Genomic DNA, 19,683 nt, shown 5'->3' with positions numbered 1-19,683 from the left:
ATGAAAATAAATTTATTGAGCGCGATTGCTGCCCGGGGGCGTCCAAGCGCTAAGTTGTGCTGAGGCGGAGAGACCAGGAACGGAGGAATTAAGACACGAAGGATTTAGCGAACAGTAGTGTCTTCAAGTTTTTCCGGAATGAAAGCAGATTTGGATTCGATCGGAGTAAGAGGGGAAGGGCGTTCCAGAGTTTGGCAGTGTTTAGAGAGAACAGCCTGCCACCCGACCTGGCTCTCTTCACTCTGGGAACAACAGCAAGAAAGGCTTCCATCGACCTAAGGTTCCTGTTTGGGTGATAGGGGGTTACAAGGTCGTTGTTAATGGGTGGGCCTGTTTTCCAAAAGGCGTGATGTGCCATGCATAACGCCTTGAATGCTACTCTCTGCCTCACTGGCAGCCAGTGGAGACTCTTCAGAGCAGGTCTGGCTGACTGGGATCGTGGAATCTGTAGCAGGGTGCGAGCTGCACAGTTTTGCACGATCTGTAATTTCCGGAGGGTCATTTCAGGAGCCCCAACATACAGGGCATTATTCGAGTCCAGACGAGACTGAATGAGGCCTTGTACCGCCACCTTTCTAGCTTCTAACGGTAGAAGTGGAAGGATCTTTCTGAGAATTCTTAGTAGGCCAAAGCATGTGGCGGACAACTTCGTGGCCTGGGTGGTAAACGAGAGTTTGTTATCCAGCCACACTCCTAGGCTCTTCACACTTTCCTTGGGGGTGGGGGGGGGACCCAGAGTACAGGGCCATAGAGAGGTGAAAGGTACTGGGGGGGTTGGGCCTAGGAGCATTAGCTCCGTCTTGTCCCCATTCAGTTTTAGGGAGGAGGAGGTCATCCATCCCTTGACATCCTCTAAGCATTTTAGCAGATCTGCCGGGCATTGCCTGTTGTTGCTAGCGGCCAATGAGACCACTAGTTGAGTGTCGTCGGCGTATGACACAATTTTGATGCCATACGGTTCGACGACACCCGCCAGCGGCCTCATGTATACGTTGAACAGCACAGGGCTCAGGGAAGAGCCCTGTGGTACTCCGCAGCTGAGGGTTTTCCTGGAGGACATTGTCTCGCCATCAAAGATCCGAAAGGATCTCTCCGACAGGAAAGACTCAAACCACCTTAGTGCGTCGCCAGATACTCCGATGTCATGGAGACGGTTCAGCAAGGTGTTATGGCTGACCGTATCGAATGCGGCACTTAGATCAAGGAGGATCACTGCCACTGATCCCCCCTGATCCAGTACCCTTCGAGATTCTTCTGTGACTGCTAGCAAGGCGGTTTCAGTACCGTGCTTTGGTCTAAAGCCTGTCTGCGATGTGTGTAGCAGAGAATGGTTCTCCAGGAACTGAACGAGTTGGGCGTTTACAAACTTCTCCAGGACCTTGCTGACCCAAGGGAGAAGTGAGATGGGGCGATAGCTAGCGTTATCATCGGGATCTAGGCTAGGTTTTTTTAGCAGCACCCGCACCATGGCTTGCTTCCATGTCGTGGGGACTACGCATGCAGAGATGGACGAGTTGAGAAGTTCCAGCATTATTGGCAAGGTGGTTTTAGATGCCTGCAGCAGGACATCTGGGGGGGCAGGGTCACATGGGGAGCCTGATTTAACTTGGCGTGCCACCTTATCTAAGGTGTCGAGATCCAGAAGAGGGAAGTGCTCAAGGGAGGGCTGCTCGGGATGAAGGTGCGATCTAGGAAGAGGTGAGGCAGTCGCGTCCCGGTTTGTAGCTACTAATGGGAATGTAGAGTAGATTTTTACAACTTTGTCATGAAAAAAGTTAGCAAGCTCATTACATTGGTCCTGGGTTTTATTGGGCGGGGTTGCTGTATTGGGGCTGGTGCATAGCTTTATTATACTAAAGATTTCCTTCGGCTTAGATTTAGCTTCAGAAATTTTATCTGAGTAGTAGGTTGCTTGGGCGAGCCTGATTCCTGTTTTATAAGTTTTAATCGCCTCTTTATAGGCGGCCTTTTTGTCCGGAAGGAAATCTAGTCGCCAGGCTCTCTCTTGTTGCCTGCAACGGCGTTTTAGTTCCCTCAGGGATTCGGAGAACCAGGGTGCAGATTTGTGTATTTTCTTTGAGGAGGATCTGCGAAGAGGGAGGATCGGGTCCAATGAATTTGTAATCCAGTCTACAAAATTACTATTTGCCACATTAGGGTCTGGGCAGGGTAGTGGACGAGTAGCGTCCAGAATGTGTACCCAGGCATGCAAAGGGAGCTTTTTCCAATTTCTTCTGGTCGTGGATTGGGGTGGTAACTGGGGGACTTTTTGTGTGGTCCAAGTAAACGGGACCAGAAAGTGGTCCGACCATGGGATGGGAATAGGTAAATCGACCGTCAGACCCGGGCAGTTGCTGAATATGGGGTCCAGCAAATTGCCCTTTTCGTGAGTTGGAGCTGACACCAGCTGGGACATTTGAAGAGCTCCAAGGTCCTCTGTTATTTCCTTAGCGAATTGGTCTGAGGGGGAGTTAAAGTGGAAATTAAGGTCCCCTAAAACCGTGTGGTTGGCCGCAGCCATAGTTCTTTCTGCTATAATCTCTGGAAGAGATCTGTGGAACATTTTAGGTTGTTCTGGGGGGCGATAAATCAGGGTGCCGGAGAAAGAGCTATTAGCATTCATCTCGATGCAGAAAGCCATGCTCTCACACTCGGGAATGGTTTCTGTTGAGGTGCGGCATTGGTACTGGGTCTTCAATACGATCGCCAGACCTCCCCCTCCGATCTGTCTAGCCGGACAATATGATACCCTGTAGGTAGAGCTGATACGACGTCTGGCTCGGAGTGCGCCTTAAGCCATGTCTCCGTCAGGAAAAGGACGTCTGGTTTTTGTTCCTCTAGCAACATAGCAATCTGCGTGCTATGTTTGGGTAGGGAGCGGCAATTTAGGGCAAACATGCGATATGTTTGTGCCAAAATAGACTTATAGGGATGGCGGAAGGAATATTTACAGAATGGGCATTGAGTAGGAAGCTCTGTAGGGGCGTAGATATGGGTACAGTGAGCACCGACTCCACTGCCTATGCTACGAAGGGCCGCCGAGGAATAGGTCTTGACCAGAAGAGTGTGGGGATCAGGGTTTATGGCCCCTGGCCCCGTCTGGTCGCGGACGGGCGCAGACGGGCTTGCCTTAGGCGCGCCTTCGGCGCGCAATCGTCGCGCCCGCTGCGCTCGTCCGCTGCGCTTCCGGTGGGGGCTCATGCTTTGTGGCGGAGGAGGGGAGGGGTTAAAAGGGGGCGTGGCTTCGCTAGTGGGCGTGTCCTGGCAACAGGCCAATCACGTCGCGGCAGCTGGTAAGACCTTGTCCACGTCAGCAAGCAATCAGCTGAGTGGCGAGGGATCAACAGAATCGGCGATTTTAAAACAATTCACAATAGTTATTAGAAATAAGTAAAATTAGCTGTTTGTCCCTGCTCCCGGCTGTGCCTCAGGAGCTAAAGCTAGCAAAACGCTGCGCTCGTAGTCAGCGCGCGTTTTGTGTGAAAGGGGGCGTGGCTTCGCTAGTGGGCGTGTCCTGGCAACAGGCCAATCACGTCGCGGCAGCTGGTAAGACCTTGTCCACGTCAGCAAGCAATCAGCTGAGTGGCGAAGGCCCTGGACTGGACCACCTCCTTCCTCTCTGGCAGAACACAGAGTGTCCGCCTTCCGCTCTGAAGCCCCTGAGATCATCTGCGGCGTACCCCAGGGCTTATCCCTCAGCCCAACGTTGTTTAACATCTACATGGCACCGCTTACCCACGTCGCCCGATTGCACGACCTCAACATCATCTCTTACGCCGATGACACCCAGCTGATCCTCAACCCTCACCAAGGACCCCCACACCGCCAAAATCAACCTCCACGAAGAAATGAAGGCCGTAGCCGAATGGATGAGGAACAGCCGACTGAAGCTGAACTCGGACAAGATGGAGGTCTCCATCCTCGGATCCACCCCTTTGGCCTGGGACGACTCCTGGTGGCTGACCGCACTGGGAACAGCTCCAACACTGACCGACCACGCACGCAACCTAGGGGCCATCCTCGACTCCACCCTCTCCATGACTAAGCAGGTCAATACCATCTCTTCCTCCTGCTTCAACACCCTCCGCATGCTCTGCAAGATCTACACGTGGATCCCCACCGAAACGAGAAGAACGGTCACCCAGGCCCTAGTCAGCAGTTGGACTACGGAAACGCCCTCTACACAGGAGCCTTGGCCAAACTCCTGAAGCGGCTTCAACACATCCAGAACGCCTCTGCACGCCTGATCCTCGACATCCCTCGCCGCAGCCACATCACACCCCACCTGAGAGACCTGCACTGGCTCCCCGTCAACAAGAGAATAACCTTTAAGCTCCTCACCCACGCACACAAGGCACCCCACAACACCGGACCAGTGTAGCTCAACAGACGACTCAGCCTCTACACCCCCCACTCGCCAGCTCGGCGACCTTCAGAAGACTCCTCAAGACCTGGCTTTTCGAGCAGTAGCAGCATTCCCCACCCCCAGCACCTTGAGACCCTCACGGATAAGTAGTGCACTTTACAAATGCTATGATTGATTGATTGATATAAGTGTTTAGTTATCCAGCACAATATCCTTGGTGCAACAACAACAAGTGTTGCATGGCTAAACACTTATAAGGTCCCAAAGACGAGACCTATTGGCTATGCCCCTCTAGTTCCCGCACAACTATAGACAGCTGTCCATGGCACCGACTGAACTCTGCACAGGCGCCACTCACGCCCCCTGCACAGCTTTTCACAGGTACTGAGCTGCCCAATGCCCCGACCTACCCCCACACATGCCCCAAACGCCCCCTGCACAACTTTACACAGGTACTGAGCTGCACAATGCCCTGACCGACCACCTGCACAGGTGCTTCTCACGTGCCCTGCACAACTTTGCACAGGCACTGAGCTGCCCATGGCACCGACAAACCCCCTGCCAGGTGCCTCTCACACCCCCTGCACACCATTACACAGTTACAGAGCTGACTATGGCACCGACTGACCCCCTGCAAAGGTGCCCGTCACATCTCCTGCACAACGGTACGCAAGGGCTGAGCTGCTCATGGCTCCGACTGACCCCCTGCACAGATGAACACAATGGAAAAGATAGACGCCCCCCCCTTACACATACACCCCAGCACAGTTTTACACAGGCAATGAGCAACATATGGCACCCAGATTTCTCCACACAGCTGCACACAAATACTGAGCTGTCATTGGCACCGACTGGCACCTGCACTGCACTGCGCACACACCCGGACCCCCATTACCAAACCAGATAGCTTAAAAAGTGGCCCACATTTGCAAAGCAAGCCAGCTTTGAACTTGTAAAGTCACACTGTATGGGTATTTGTAAGGCCTGGGATACTGAATGCATGTGTAGTCGCTGCAGGCAATGTCTGTGGCAGTATTTGGGAAATCAAAAGTAAAACCCGGCCCACCACGTCATAAAACAGGCCCTCAAACTGCTAAAAAAAAAACAGGTCCACACACTCATCCCTCATACCAGCCCATCGTTCACTTCCTAATTGCCATATAGGCCAATACGGCCCTGCCACACTCACACCTGCACAGCTTCACATGTGTAATGAGCAACACTTGGCACCCACATGTCCTCCGTCGCTTTACAAAGCTACTGAGCTGCACATGGCACCACCTGGCTCCTGCAGAGATGGCCGCAGGTACTCTGAAGCAGAGGTCCCCACATACCCTGTACCCACTGACCCCTGAACAGATGGGTGCAGGTAAGGAAGGCGACTTTCAGGTTTTATAAAAATAAATGGAAGCACAGCTTACAGTGCACTCGTTGCATGAACGCAAGGGTAGAATGAACGCAACTTTCAGGTTTTATAACAATAAATGGAAGCACAGCTTACAGTGCGCTCGTTGCATGAACGCGAGGGCAAAATGAACACATCTTTCAGGTTTTATACAATAAATGAAAGCACAGCTTACAGTGCGCTCGTTGCATGAACGCGAGGGCAAAATATACGCGACTTTCAGGTTTTATACAATAAATGAAAGCACAGCTTACAGTGCGCTCGTTGCATGAACGCGAGGGCAAAATGAACGCATCTTTCAGGTTTTATACAATAAATGAACGCTCAGCTTACAGTGCACTCGTTGCACGAACGCAAGGGCAAAATGAACGTGACTTTCAGGTTTTATAGGGTCTGTACATAGATATTTCTGAGTTACTCTCATGTAATCTATAATTCCTTTACTGATTTGCTCGTGTAGTCTGTTTACCTCTCCGCGTATACATTTATTGAGCTTTGTTTCCAATTTGAAAAATAAACTAAAGAGCTTATATCACAAATCAACCATTGTCACATTTCAAATCTAATTTTTGACGAAATGTTCTTCAATGAGATACTGCATAACTGGTGACTTCACTAAAGTGTGTTTCTCCAAATCCCCCACAAGCTGGCAATCCCTGTAGCTGCTGGCACCTGGAGCAGAGGAGCCCTGCAAACAGCATTGGGCGACTAGCCTTTAAAAAGCCATTTAAGACATAGCTAGTCACAGACCACTTCTCTTGAGTTTGGAAGTCTCCTGTTATAAAGTACTTGATTGCTCCTGTGGCGTCTTAATGCTTCATAAATGCACATAACAAAATTACGTCCGCTTTATATGCCAGTGCTCTAACCTCTTGTAATGCACGTGACTACAATGCAAATAATTGTGGGCCATGATCTGCACTATATCATTTGTAATCCTGTTCTTCGGTACTTTTCAAGATTATAGGCAATGTTAAAGCAATTTGGCATCTCTTAACTATGAAAAATATTTTGTGTAAGAGATTATTTTAAAGCACCTAACAGAATGTCAGCAAGTAAAACATGGATCACTTACACTTCAACATTTGGGAAGTAGTAATTGCTATTTTTGCTGCACGTTTCAAAAAGTGTGTGTTTTGTGAAGTACACAATATCAGAGTATCAGAACAAGTCCAAAGACTGACAGAAGAGCAATAAAATGCACACTATTAACATACTCGTATGAACCAAAAAAGAAAAAAACGTATCAATGCTTCACAATCAGACATATTACATTTCCACTTTCTCAGAATGTTTAGTGCGCCATGGGGGCGCTTTGTTCTAAAAGGAGTTTAATACAAACTTATAATTTTCATCCTTCTCAGTTGAATCACACTTGTCACAGGAGGCATCAGTGAAATGGAAAAAAACAACTTTGAGCTGGTGTTAAAAAAAGTGAAGCAACGCTAGGCAAAGTGAACCATACAGTATTCGGCAGCAGCGAGTCAGGGGAAATGGTGCATACCACATACTGAGTTTTCAGTCGACTCTTTAATTCTTGATTCACAGACCCTCTAAACAACAGAAATAAACGGTTCATACAGCTTTGCGGCTTCTTTAAGTACCGTTATATTGAGACTACTAGATCAAGACATATGGCTTGAACAGGAAATGGCATTGCACTGGGGAAGCATGCTATTTGATGACACGTCAAATTAAAAACTGATAGGTACTTACCTTCAAAGTCACCATATTTATTGGACGCTAGTGTAGACAAATGAAAGTTTCAGTTTGAATGCTAAGGTGCGAACGGCAACATGTTGCTGCAAGGCTACCCGTGCAAGTAATGCCGAAAGAAGAAACGAAAAGAGAACTATAAAAGCAAAGGAAGCTTTTAGGAGGTTGAAATCTTATCGGCCATTTTGAAAGTGAACCACTTACGTTTCCTAACAGTGGCCATTCTTTGTTGGAAAACCGTGTTTTCTAAGAAATACTAATAATTATTTTTAAAAAGCAATGGCATAAAACTCAGATACTGGTAAAAAAGAAAAGTAGTTTCCTAGCACCGTAGAGTGAAATGCGGCCCTTGCACGGCCCCCACCTGCCAGGAACTGCCTCCTACAGTCTATCTCGCAATGCCCAGAAGGGAGGAGGGGCCATCACACACTGTTCTCTGAAATCGCCTGTGTGGGAGCTAAGCCCACAAAGAAGGGACATTTAAACAAATGCACCAATAACATGCTAGCATTTGTAAAGGACACAGATAACAGCCAATGGCAATTGGTGGGTTTGCCAGAGCCCATAAAAGAGGATACAACAGGTCGATCGAGGCTCGACCTAAAAAGGTAATAATATTATTATTATTAATAGGTCTCCCCAACGCCACATGATTTATCACACAAATAGAAGCTGTAAATGTATTTTGAAGATTCAGTCCATTTTCTCCAATCATCAGCTAATGATTTCTGATAATATACACATTTTTGTCTTGAAAACACCATTTTCAATTTAGTTATACACATCTATTAATTCAACCAATCAAAAGCTTAGCATTTAGTAGACTAGGCTGCACACAGCAGAGCTACATACAGATAGCAGTGAGCTTCCAGTAGCTCACGAGCAACTCCTTGGAGAAGACTGAATGAAAGCAAGTGGGGCTCTTACGAGAGTGTCAGTGGGAGCAGCAGAACACACTTGCCACACTGCTGTGGAAAATTAACAGTAAGGTACATATCAATGGAGGACAAAGCAAGCTGTTAATCACAACACCGAGGCTGCATACAATGACATCGCAGCGCCTCTCAGTAGTAGAGTCCACAAGCGACAATTGACTCGGGTGACAGTAAAGGTAAACAAGCATTGACAAAGGCAACAGGTTGCACCTTCATAATGAGGGAGATGAGCTGTTGGCTTTTCCAATGTTTGTCTGTAAAATATTGTTTTAAAAAAGTAAAAGAAAAGAAGGTTCAGAAAAACTGGGTGAAAAGCAAGCACACATCCTATGGTATCCCAAAACTGTAAATTTAATTCAATGTTCGAATCTGTAAAAGTGATATTGTTTGTTTTTCAAAATAGAATTAAAAAAGGATAAGGAAGTGTCAGAATGTAAAAGGAAATGCTGGTCAAGGCCTAATTTACGTTCCATAGGATTCAGCCACTTAGTTTTCTGTAATGGTCCAGGAAGCCGATTTATGGGCTTCCTGGAGAAGTGTCATAATAAGTCCACTTTCTCCCTCAGACACCAGCTAAGTTAGTGCAGCAGATGGCCCTTTCCCCGGTGATACAAAGGATTTGCCTGCCAAAGCCTGGGCTTTCATGCATTATGTGACATACAGGAGATAAAGGAAAACCACCCTGAAAGTCTGCTCTTTAGCCCTTACCCCCAGCACCAATATCCGCGTGGGTGTACTTTTGCTGACAGTTTGGGAAGGGGTGAGGAGCAACATGCAGGAGAGAGCTAGAGAACATATGCACTGTCATGGAGTGCTGAATGGAAAAGAAAAATAAGTTTCCTTAATGTGAGCAGTGGAAGGATACAAGTCAGTCAATCAAAAGGATTTAGAGGCAATGCTTCAAGGGAGGGACGAACAAAAGATGAGGAAGGCAATCCATTGAACGAGAAGCAAGTAAACGAGTGACAATAAAGCCAAGCAATGGGCAGGCCTTAGACCCACTCTAATTCCACAATAGGATTTTCGCCGCCAGACAGCTTGCACTGTCTGGCTGGTGAGACCTAATTCATAAGCACATAAATCCAGAGTTATTGTGCTTAGATTTTTTGGGGTCCCTTGGCCACAAAATATGGTGTTCCTGCTTGAGGAGGGAATCATTCTATATGGAAATACCTTCAATCGCATGGATGTCTGCTCATGGAGAGCATCTTAAACATGACTGATTTGTACCATGATTAATGTTCCTTAAGATCTAAAACACTGTTGAGTGTCATGCGCAAAGTACTGTCCTGCCTTCTGGTAGCCCACACATGGCTTGGGCCATTTTGGAGTCTGTACGGGTCCAAAGAACTGTGCCCTTTTAACTACACATCACTACATACCCTTATAAAGCAGACATCCCTTTAACAATGTCTTACAGTTGCCTTGGAGGGCTGCGTACACTTTTTTATGTTTCATTTTTAGGGTTGACACAGGTTGTGTAGCGGAGAAACTAGCCCAAAGGGCAGACGAATTGTGGCCCATGAGAAGTCTTCTACCCCTTCCTGATAGCTGGATTCCATTGACTGGATTATGAAGATGGATCCCCATAGAAAAACGAATGGTGCAGAGGATCTGAAGTCTGCTGAGGCCTGTGGATCCGCTGACCGCAGAATAGCATAGGCTATAGACTGCAGTGGTAAATTAATATTTGCATCTAACTGTGTAAGCATTGAATGACCTTTGGGAACGTATCTGAACCCAGAAGACGGTAAGGCCTTCTGATTTAGTTTTGAGTGCATTTACCTAATATACCCTTTCCTACTGTAAATAACGACGTAGTCTTTTCATAAGATATTGCACTGACTGGACATTGAATTTATTATGTGTGAGTGCTGTCATAGTCACGATGACTGGAACTATGTAACTACATGGCTGAATTCTTACCTGCAAATAGTGTTTTGCCACCCTTCCAAAAAAAAAGCAAAAAAACCTTCTGTTGCAAAATTTGTAGTTTTTGCCTAAACCATTTCAAGTCTGATCAACAAATATTAAATACTTTGCACTCTAGATACATAATACAGCCTACACTCTAGGATTTTCCTTCTTTACCTTGGACATTGAAGAGCCTGCAGGAAGGCAGACGGGCTTCTGTCAGTGATACATTCACCGTTACAAAGACTGTGTTCATTCAGTTTACTTCTGACAAATAACTAATTGCTTTTAAGCAAGGTGTCTGTATGTAAGCCTCTCGTGAGAACATAAGAATTTGTGAATTCTTTCCAACCCATGTTAGTACACCCGATTGTATTTATGTTTGGAATTTTGCCCATTTTCCATTAAGTTGCTACCACAAAAGCAACCGACAGTCCTGAGGGTGACCTTGGCCTAGTTTGCCACGGGGTCGAAACGTTGACGCAAACTTCTAATATTCATTTCCATGTGAAGGACCATCATTTTAAAACTTGCTTTGCATTGTTCTTGTACACCATGCACTGCATGATTCACTGCGTCGTTCTCTGTAGCACATTGGTTTATCAGTTATGTATTCATAATATATTTAATGTATGATTGAATCAATGAGAAAATATCTGGAATCTGATACATTGCTGTTTTTTAATTTGTGTCTTTTATAGCGTCTGCAAATAACAGCTGGGCATCAAATTATTGTATGCAATCAAATCATTCTTTAGTTACCTAATTACTCTTCATGTTCGTGTAGCGGTTCTTCCCACAGGAACCATTGTGTTTTTCTACTGTTACATTGTCTAGTTCCCAGGCATATGACTGTTGTTCCCATCTTAAAAAGGCCATCAATGGCATCCGTTGTAATCCACCTCCCTTGTTGATATTCTCACAAGAAGCATGTGTTTGTAGGATTCTTTTCTGAAGGGTGCCACAGAATTTTACATAGCTATTTTACTGTGGGAGGTAAAAACATCAGGGGTAATAAAGTGGTATTCATATGCTTGCTTCCCTGCCAAAACAAAATGATTGTTAGTTCGAAACATCTTGAGTAAGATCTGCCGAATATCATTTTATCAAGATACTTGTGGGTTTTTTGTTTTACAAAATTGGAATCCCTGTTCTATCACTGTATGTTAAAATGTCAAAATTGCTGTAACTTGCCTTTGCTTGCCACATACTGATATTTTCCTTCCTTCATAATTTAATCATTCCTGCCTCGTAACTTGGCTCTCCATTGCCGCATAATTGTATGTGCCGTAGGCCTACTGTGTATGAATCGCCACTTCCTATAGTAAGCCTTGACTGCTTGCCGAAGTTCCCTTTAGAGAGTCTAAAATACTGAGGTCTGCCCTTGTAGTGACGAGAGCATCTTTCTTAGGAACTATATATCTGATTGATCAATTATGTTGGTCCTTTTACTAGATTGGGAACATATGTATAATGTGTTGTAGATGTCAGCCTTGAACACACACACACAGCCAATCACCTCTTTATCCTCTTTCTGCAGTGGTGATGACTCTAGATCCAGACACAGCAAGTCAGTGGCTGATCATCTCAGAGGACCATCGGCACATGAGAAGCACAGAAACAGAGCAGGCGGTGCTGGGCAACCCTAAGAGATTCACTGACGAGTACTCCCCCTGTGTGCTGGGAAGCCAGGGCTTCACCTCTGGGAGACATTACTGGGAGGTGCAGGAACTAAAGAAGGGAGGATGGCGTGTCGGGGTCATTCGAGAAAGTGTGAACAGGAAGAAAGAGGTTCAGTGGTTCCCAGAGGGGGGTCTTTGGGCTATTGATTGTTACTACTGTAAGGGTGTGACATGTAAAGGTCTATATGAGGCTCTAACCAACCCTCCCACTGTTCTATCCTTGAGTGAGAGTCCCAGGACGATAGGCGTTTATTTGGACTATGAGGGTGGACAATTGTCATTATACAATGCTGGCAGCAAGGGGCATCTCTACACTTTTACGCAGGCCTCCTTTTCTGAGAAGATACTCCCATTTTTCTGCCTTTGGGGGGAAGCAGAGCTGATGCTAGTTTAGAGGCAGTTGTTTACTTTTGTTGCAGGTATTTTGCTCAGGAACAGAACCATGCTTGTGACCATTGAACATCAGTAGGCAGGGAGTGAGTCACCATATCACCTCAGTAACCATGAGCCTGAATCCAACTAGCTATAGTGTCTTACTTGCCTTCCTGCCATAACCAGAGAGAAAAGTGAATTGACACCCCAGAACACAACACTCTCAGGGATCGCGGTCACAGGACACCCACTTTCACTCTCACCCTCTTACTTATCCACAATAAGATATAACCGAGAGACAAAGGAAGTTTGAAATGTTTATTTAAACTATCTTGCTGTAGTATCCAGTATTTTTGCCACAATCAGAAAACAAATGCTTAACGAAAATACAGTCTGCCTCGTCAGTAAACCATATAGTATGAAAAGTCCTGTCATATTATAAAACAGATTAGCTTACCCCCCTCCCCTTTTACAGAAGCAGAATGATTATACAAGAAAGAACTCTGGGATTGGTAGCGGACCCCGTAACTTAGGGTACACAGGTGGTTGTTCTACATCTCAGGTACAGCTGTGATCTCCTCTCAGAAAGTCCCTCTCTCTCTATGTAAATTATATTACTGTGCATACCTATATGGCCAGGCTCATATGCTTACAAATAACAGCTGCACTCATGTGTTGTGTCTAGTTGCTAGTGCCTGACTAGAACAAAATTACAAGGGACATTGTTGTCTGACCTTGTCTGCTGTGTTCAAGACTGAATCCCATGAAAGAAAAGAAAGCGAAAACACTGCAAGTTCTGTGTGAAAGTACAATGTAGCATAAAAATAAGCGTGTTTGTCTTGTAACATGATCAGAGCAAATGCGGCATATATCATGCACAGTTAGGCTAACATAGGAACAACTACAATGACACATTTACTGTCTGTATTTGTGCCATCTTCTTTTTCCATATCCTTGACACTGAAGAGTTTCTCTCGTAATTTTTACACTTCATTTTCACACTTGATTCACATGTAGTAGTAGTGTCTAACACTACACTCTGGCACGCGAATCAATAATAGACTTTCAGGATGTTTAACTGCTAAGCAAACTACTCAAGTTTCTGGGCCGGTTGACTTTTAGGTCTGTGGGCTGGGGTAAGGGAGGCGATATGTACATACCGTTATTTGGAAATTAAAATCAGGTAATGTAATTTATGGTGGGTCAGTGGTCTCGGCTGTTTATGCGATTGCTTTTCTGTTGGCTTATATGGGGGAGAGGTGATCTGCTGTTTTGTCCGGTCGAGTGGTTAGAGGGCCTGTGTTCTGCAAGGAGATTTTTATTCATATGAGAGAGGCAAAAGGCAAAGGCCAATGCCTAGTGGGGATGTGTGAGGAGGGATGGAGGTTACCTTAGTCTCATAAGTGGAATAAATTCAGCAGAACTGTCAGAAAATGGGCACTAAATTATTTAATATTTTTGTCATAGAAAATGAAGATTTGATTTTAATCCTGACTCCAGCTATGTACTATAGCTTGTGAGACAGTTATATATTGTGCGCAAAGTAAAAATGATTTTATTATCCGGTTTTGATCCACAGACAGTTTTACCTGCCTGTTGTCGAAGAGCTGTTGACTACAATACAATACAAAACATATATATATATATAGAGTGCTTTGAGTTACCCCTTTCTTATGACTGGGCATTTTTCCTGTTTATTTCAGATTCCCTCCACCTTTTTTATGTCTGTACTACAGATGGCTTTAGCTGTTTCGCCATCTTCAAATTTTCAGCAAATGCATAATAAAATGGCCTAAACATATATGCATAGAACGCCTTTCAGTGAGATCTCTTCATCCAGGAGTCAGTTCAAATGTCATTGTTGTAAATTGAGTTACTGGTTGTGGTGAGTGAAACACTACTCAAGCAGTACCCCAGTCTCTGCAGGGTGAAACACAAGCCAACTTCAAATTAACCTGTCCTTAGCCCTCTGGTAGCTCGGCACAAGAGCAGACAGGCTTATCCTAGAGTTAATGTATAGAGTATTTATGCAGCTATTCAAACAGTAATAAAGTCAAAACACATCATAAGAAAAATCCCACATAAATTTAGAAAAGTAAAGTACAATTTAATAATTTGACATCAACTGTAGATATGCAACTTTAAGGATTTCAGGTAACTAAAGCACCAAACAGTTTGGGCAGGAAAATATCAGCATTCTAAAAGTGACCTTATCAGCATTGTTACTTAAAATCTGACCATTAAAGAGAATTTTTATTTACAAATTCTCAGACACCAAACATGACATTCTCTAATTTGAAAGTTATCACTTATTAAATGTAATAATGTAACCCAATTTTATTCTATAGGAAAGGTAAGCCTTGTAGTTGTGAAAAATGAATTAAAAAGTTTTTTACTATCAGGATATGTAAGAGTTAAAAGTACGTGCCCAACCTTAAGTGCCCTATGGGCGGTGTAGGGCCTCTCCTATAGGTGACTTACATGCATTACCATGCATTTGCAATGCAATAGGTCTTGCATTATTGATAGTTTGAGGTATTGTCATTGCGAATAATATGGCAACACCAATAGCTCATACTTTCAGTAATGCGAGACCTAGTGCATTGCAAATGCTTGCGTAGTGAGCCAGGAACCAGCATTGTATTTCTTGGTGCAGTACAGCAAGCTGCTCCTAGGGGTCCCTAGTGAGTAAGGCAACAGCACTGAATGTCTGGATGCAGTACTGCAAGCATTAGAGTGTACTGTGCAGTCTGAGGCACACGCATGCACCAGCATCTGTGCATGAAAACCAGACATGTGGAAAACCAGCATTAGAGTGTACTGTGCAGCATGCGACATGAGCATGCACCAGAATCCCTGTATGAAAACCTGCCACATAGGAAGCCAGCACCAGAATGTGTACCGTGAGCCACCAGCGTGCACCAGGATCCATGCACGAACAAAGGCAGTAATGGAACTAGTGCCGGAATGTGTGCTGTGCAGCCTGTGACACAAGCGTGCACCAGTATCTGCTTTCGAAAACAGCCATCGGAATGTTCGCCACTAGCGTACACCATGAGCTATGTATGAAAAGCATTTGCCATGCAATAGGCGTTGCATTTGTAAGAGTGTAAGCTATTGGCATTGTAAATGACAATTCCTTTTATTTATCTGTTTTGCTAATTAAAACATAAATAAAGGCATTATCATTGACAATGCCAATAGCTTTTAATGAGAATATGAACACTCCAAGTGCTCCTGAGACCCTGTTATTTGGTAGGCTGCCGAGGCACACCATCTGTGCCCCCCAAGTGGCAATCCACTTGCTAAACACCAGTGACTGCAGCAGAAAACTAGGAAAACCAATGAACAGGCGCTGACAAGCAACACATGCCAAGCTGCGTGTGGGTGATCATGTTCTGGTCAATGCTCGCCACCTGGGGTAGAAATGTCACTCTCTCTATGAGAAGGTTCTACGGACAGTCACTGGTGTAAATGGAACAATAACAGCCTGAGTGGCCCTATAAACAGTGAAACGCAATTCATCAATGTTTAAAAAACATACCCTAGTCCGCCCACTCTGTCCAGGAGCCCGCCCTCTGCCTGGAGGCTGAGAAGTGACCTCAAAATGAAGATTTCTTTCTAGCAAAAGGTGTATTTTATCAGGTCCAAATGGCAGTTTAAAGCTAAACACACAGGCTACAATGGCAGGCCTGAGACATGTTTCAAAAAGGGCTACTTAAGTGGGAGGCACAATCAGTGCAGGCCCACTAGTACCATTACATTTACAGGGCTGGAAACATGTAGTACCACTTTACCAGAAACTTACAAGTAAATTAAATGCACCCAGTGTGGGTGTAAGCAAATGTTACCATGTTTAGAGGAGAGAGCACAAGCACTTTAGCACTGCTTAGCAGTGGTAAAGAGCACAGAGTCCTATGGCCAACAACAACAAGATCATCAAAAAGGGGGGAGAAAGGCAGAACATTCAGGGGAGACCACTCTAAGGCTGACTGGTCCAACAGTCAATTACTATTCGTTTTTGCCCACCCAGGCCTACAGCATAGAACAATGCCTCAGCCCACTTCTCCGTTATTGTTAATGACAACATGTTGTTCTGTCACGTCCATCTTAAAATAAGTCCACTTCACATTCAAGGCTTGCAGCTCAATCTCTTATTTCAACTTTTTAGCAGTAAGTCATTTTTAACTTATTTCTTGTTCCAAAATGTGCAAGCCATGGAGGGAGTTTTACTTTTTATTATTTATACTGTAAATGTCTTGTATTTGCACAAAGAACAATTGATGGACGGAATGCTGAACGATGTCAAACATTCACTTGCAGAACAGAGATCTGAACCTAAATCCAATGTTTTTTCGCTCACCGTGCCATTCCAGTTCGGGCTGGACTGTTCCATGGGGAGCAGGGTCATAAATAATTAGCATATGGTCCGGTCCAAACTGGGGTGGCATGGTGAGCAAGAAAACGATGAATTAAACACAGATCTGTGGCAAGGGGTGAACGTTTGATTTGTTCAGCATTACACCCATCATTTGTTCTTTTTGCTGTTGTGGATGTACAGCTTCATGCTCGCCACCAGGTGTCCCCTTTGCTCTACCACTGGCACTGTAAACCTGTCCATTTTGCCTGAGCCTGTGGGGCCTTCTCACAGGCCATCCTGTCCAAGTGCGTAGTTCGCCCATCTGCTGATTAAGTAGTTGGAGATTTGGGCCCAAGGTACTCCTCCGTTCAGCCGCCCTCAGCGAGGAGTCACCAGATCCCAAACCGATTGCCCAAGTAAGACCCACCAGGACAGCACGAGCAGTCGGGCTCCTCCAGCGAGTCCAAGGCCTCCTCTCTCCACAGTGCACCATAGGCCTCACCACCGCCCACTCAGGTGATCTTCTGCAGGCAGTGACTGGGGCAAGAATCCAACTCCTTGCATCAGCGCTTGCCCCAGCACTGTTCCCAGGCTCCTGGCTGCAATTCCTCTGTGGGGGCCTCGTGGTCTGGCTTGGCACCAAAGAGAGCACTGGGGGGACCAGTGGGCACCCCCCTCTTTGAGGTACCCTCAGACAAGGCAGGGTGCACAGAGCCCTCGGGCCCAACTGGAGCCCTCTACTATGTCACCACATAGCCTGATGGCCCGGCTTAATACGGCTCCTCTGCCCTCAGAGGTCGCAGGCCAACCTGTCCAGTCCTTGTGCCTTACACCACCTCAATCCCTTGGCCCCATGCTGGTATGCCAGGGCGGCAGCCTCTCGTTGCACTTCTTACACTCACCGTGTACCGGGCATAAAGGCCGCACTACACTCCTGGGCCACGATTGTGAGACCCCACGGCCCTTGTATGACACAACTTGCGTACAGCTCATCTCTCAAGCCTCCCAAGAGTTGCATCCACCAGGCCCCTCTTGTGAGGTCGGGGAGCTCCACAGGCCTGTGCCGACCCACCGGACTACGTCCGCACCCAGGATAACGGTCCCTTGGCAACAACGCTAACTCGCATCTGCCATCTTGGCCTTCCAAGCCACGCCCCCCAGAAAGTCTTATTATTAAATGTTTCATATTTGTTAGAATGCCTCCGGATGACATTATTATTGAGGGTGTTGAATAATATTTTACAGAAATTAGATGGTGCTTATGTGTTAAGGTAATGACATTTATTGTTCTTATGTTCTGATTTGCTAAAAAAATGATTCTTTTGCTCACACTATGATGAATGTGCTAAAATGATAATATTCTATGCAAGAATTGCGTATAAAAGCCACTTGATTTGGGGGGTGACCCAGAGATTTTTGAAGACTTTCCTATTGTACTAGGGATGCTGCACGACTATTTACTGATTTTGCTGCCCATCTGGGAATAGTTTCTTATTTAACATGCTCTCTATAATTCTGCTTTTGAGAGCCCTCATGGTGTTTACTCTGTATTGCATATTTTTGAATTTTGTAACAAAACTCTTTAGCTTTCATTGATCTCAAACTCATTTATTGAGGGGTCCCCATTATTTTATAAAATTACTGTACTTTGCTAAATTGATATTAAGGGAGGTGCCTGAACGCGGGGATGCATTACCTTACGAAAATGTGGTTTAATACCGTCTCTGATCCAGTAATCTGTGGGACGACTGAATGAAGTAAATTTGTGGGGGTCTAAATTTTGGGGTACTATTTTGCTGCCACACAAAATGCTAATTCTGCCATGATCTGTAACTCTAAATCGAAAGCAATGTTTTTGAGTTGCCAAGCTGCAACTTGCTGTCATGCATCCAACTTTCCACCTTTGATATGTGTTCTTACAATTCTGTGATGGAAGTAGTTAGTAATAAAACTTAAGCATAAGTATGTGTCATCTGCTCTGCATAGAATTGAATGAGCGCGTGTGGGTCCTGAAGAAGGTCTAACATGGGAGGACAGTTAGATGGTCAATACCATAGATGATAGTGGTTATCTCTTGGGATCTTTGTAGTCACTGGAAACCAGGGTGGACAGATCATAAACTAGTTCAGCTGTCGGTCCCTCTGCCCTTTTTAGGTCTGGCCTAGAGACAGCTAAGAAGGAAGGAAGAAAAATGCCCACTCGACTGATTGGGTAGTAAAAGACAGCCATAAGTGGCGGGGCCCTAGATAGGGCTATGCTCGGTACCACTCCACCTGCTGCACTATTGATGGGTACACTCATGTCAGAGAAAGTTACGTACAACAGTTATAAGTATAAAAGCCTGTTTCAATAAATTATTAATTGTTAGTATGGCTGGGCGCTTGATAACTGGCTTGTTCAAGTTGGCTTTACAGTACTGTAAAGTGGTTTAATGTCTAATGAGTATAACTCACTCTTATATTCACCCTATTTCTAAAGCTAAGGTCGACTTATGTCTTTTCTCCAGCATTGACAGAAGTAATGTTCATGTAACAAGCACTGCAAAGCAATAAGTCTGGCTTTAATTTCCTGATCTAGGGTGTTCATGAGGGCTGGATCGGGTTTTTCAGTCTATATTCAGAAGATCTCAATAACCATCTTATAAATGTTGAATGGAGCTAGCCCACCTTGTTGAATGTTAGACATTACTTTGTGAACACATGCAAACAGTCTTTTGAATCTCAGTATTTGCAAGTGGTAGCATATTAAAACCACACCTATTGGTTTTTTCAATGCTTGTTTCCATACCCCTGTAGAGGCGTGACTCCCTGAACTGCTCACCTTTTGCCCCTCTCTACCCCTGAGATGATATCTTCCTTTCCCTCTCCTCCAATTATTGTTTTATTTCCCTCCATCCTTTTCTTTGCTGTTTTACTATTTTTGAAACTAAACTT

General features: G+C 45.2%; 1 protein-coding gene across 1 annotated transcript in view; it reads left to right on the top strand.

The window, feature by feature from the left end:
* Positions 1 to 18,712, top strand: part of LOC146869448 (butyrophilin subfamily 1 member A1-like) — a 57,520-nt gene extending 38,808 nt beyond the window's left edge. The window contains exon 3 of the mRNA XM_085599853.1: positions 11,877 to 18,712. Within this exon, the coding sequence (XP_085455979.1) occupies positions 11,877 to 12,412 (536 nt within the window). The 3' untranslated portion in view covers positions 12,413 to 18,712. The remainder of the gene's footprint in view (positions 1 to 11,876) is intronic.
* The last annotated feature ends 971 nt before the right edge of the window (positions 18,713 to 19,683 follow it).

Source organism: Triturus cristatus, chromosome 1_1, assembly GCF_964204655.1.
Source record: "Triturus cristatus chromosome 1_1, aTriCri1.1, whole genome shotgun sequence".
NCBI lineage: Eukaryota > Metazoa > Chordata > Amphibia > Caudata > Salamandridae > Triturus > Triturus cristatus.
Note: the sequence above shows the minus strand (reverse complement) of the source record. Positions and strands in the feature narration are given on the sequence as shown.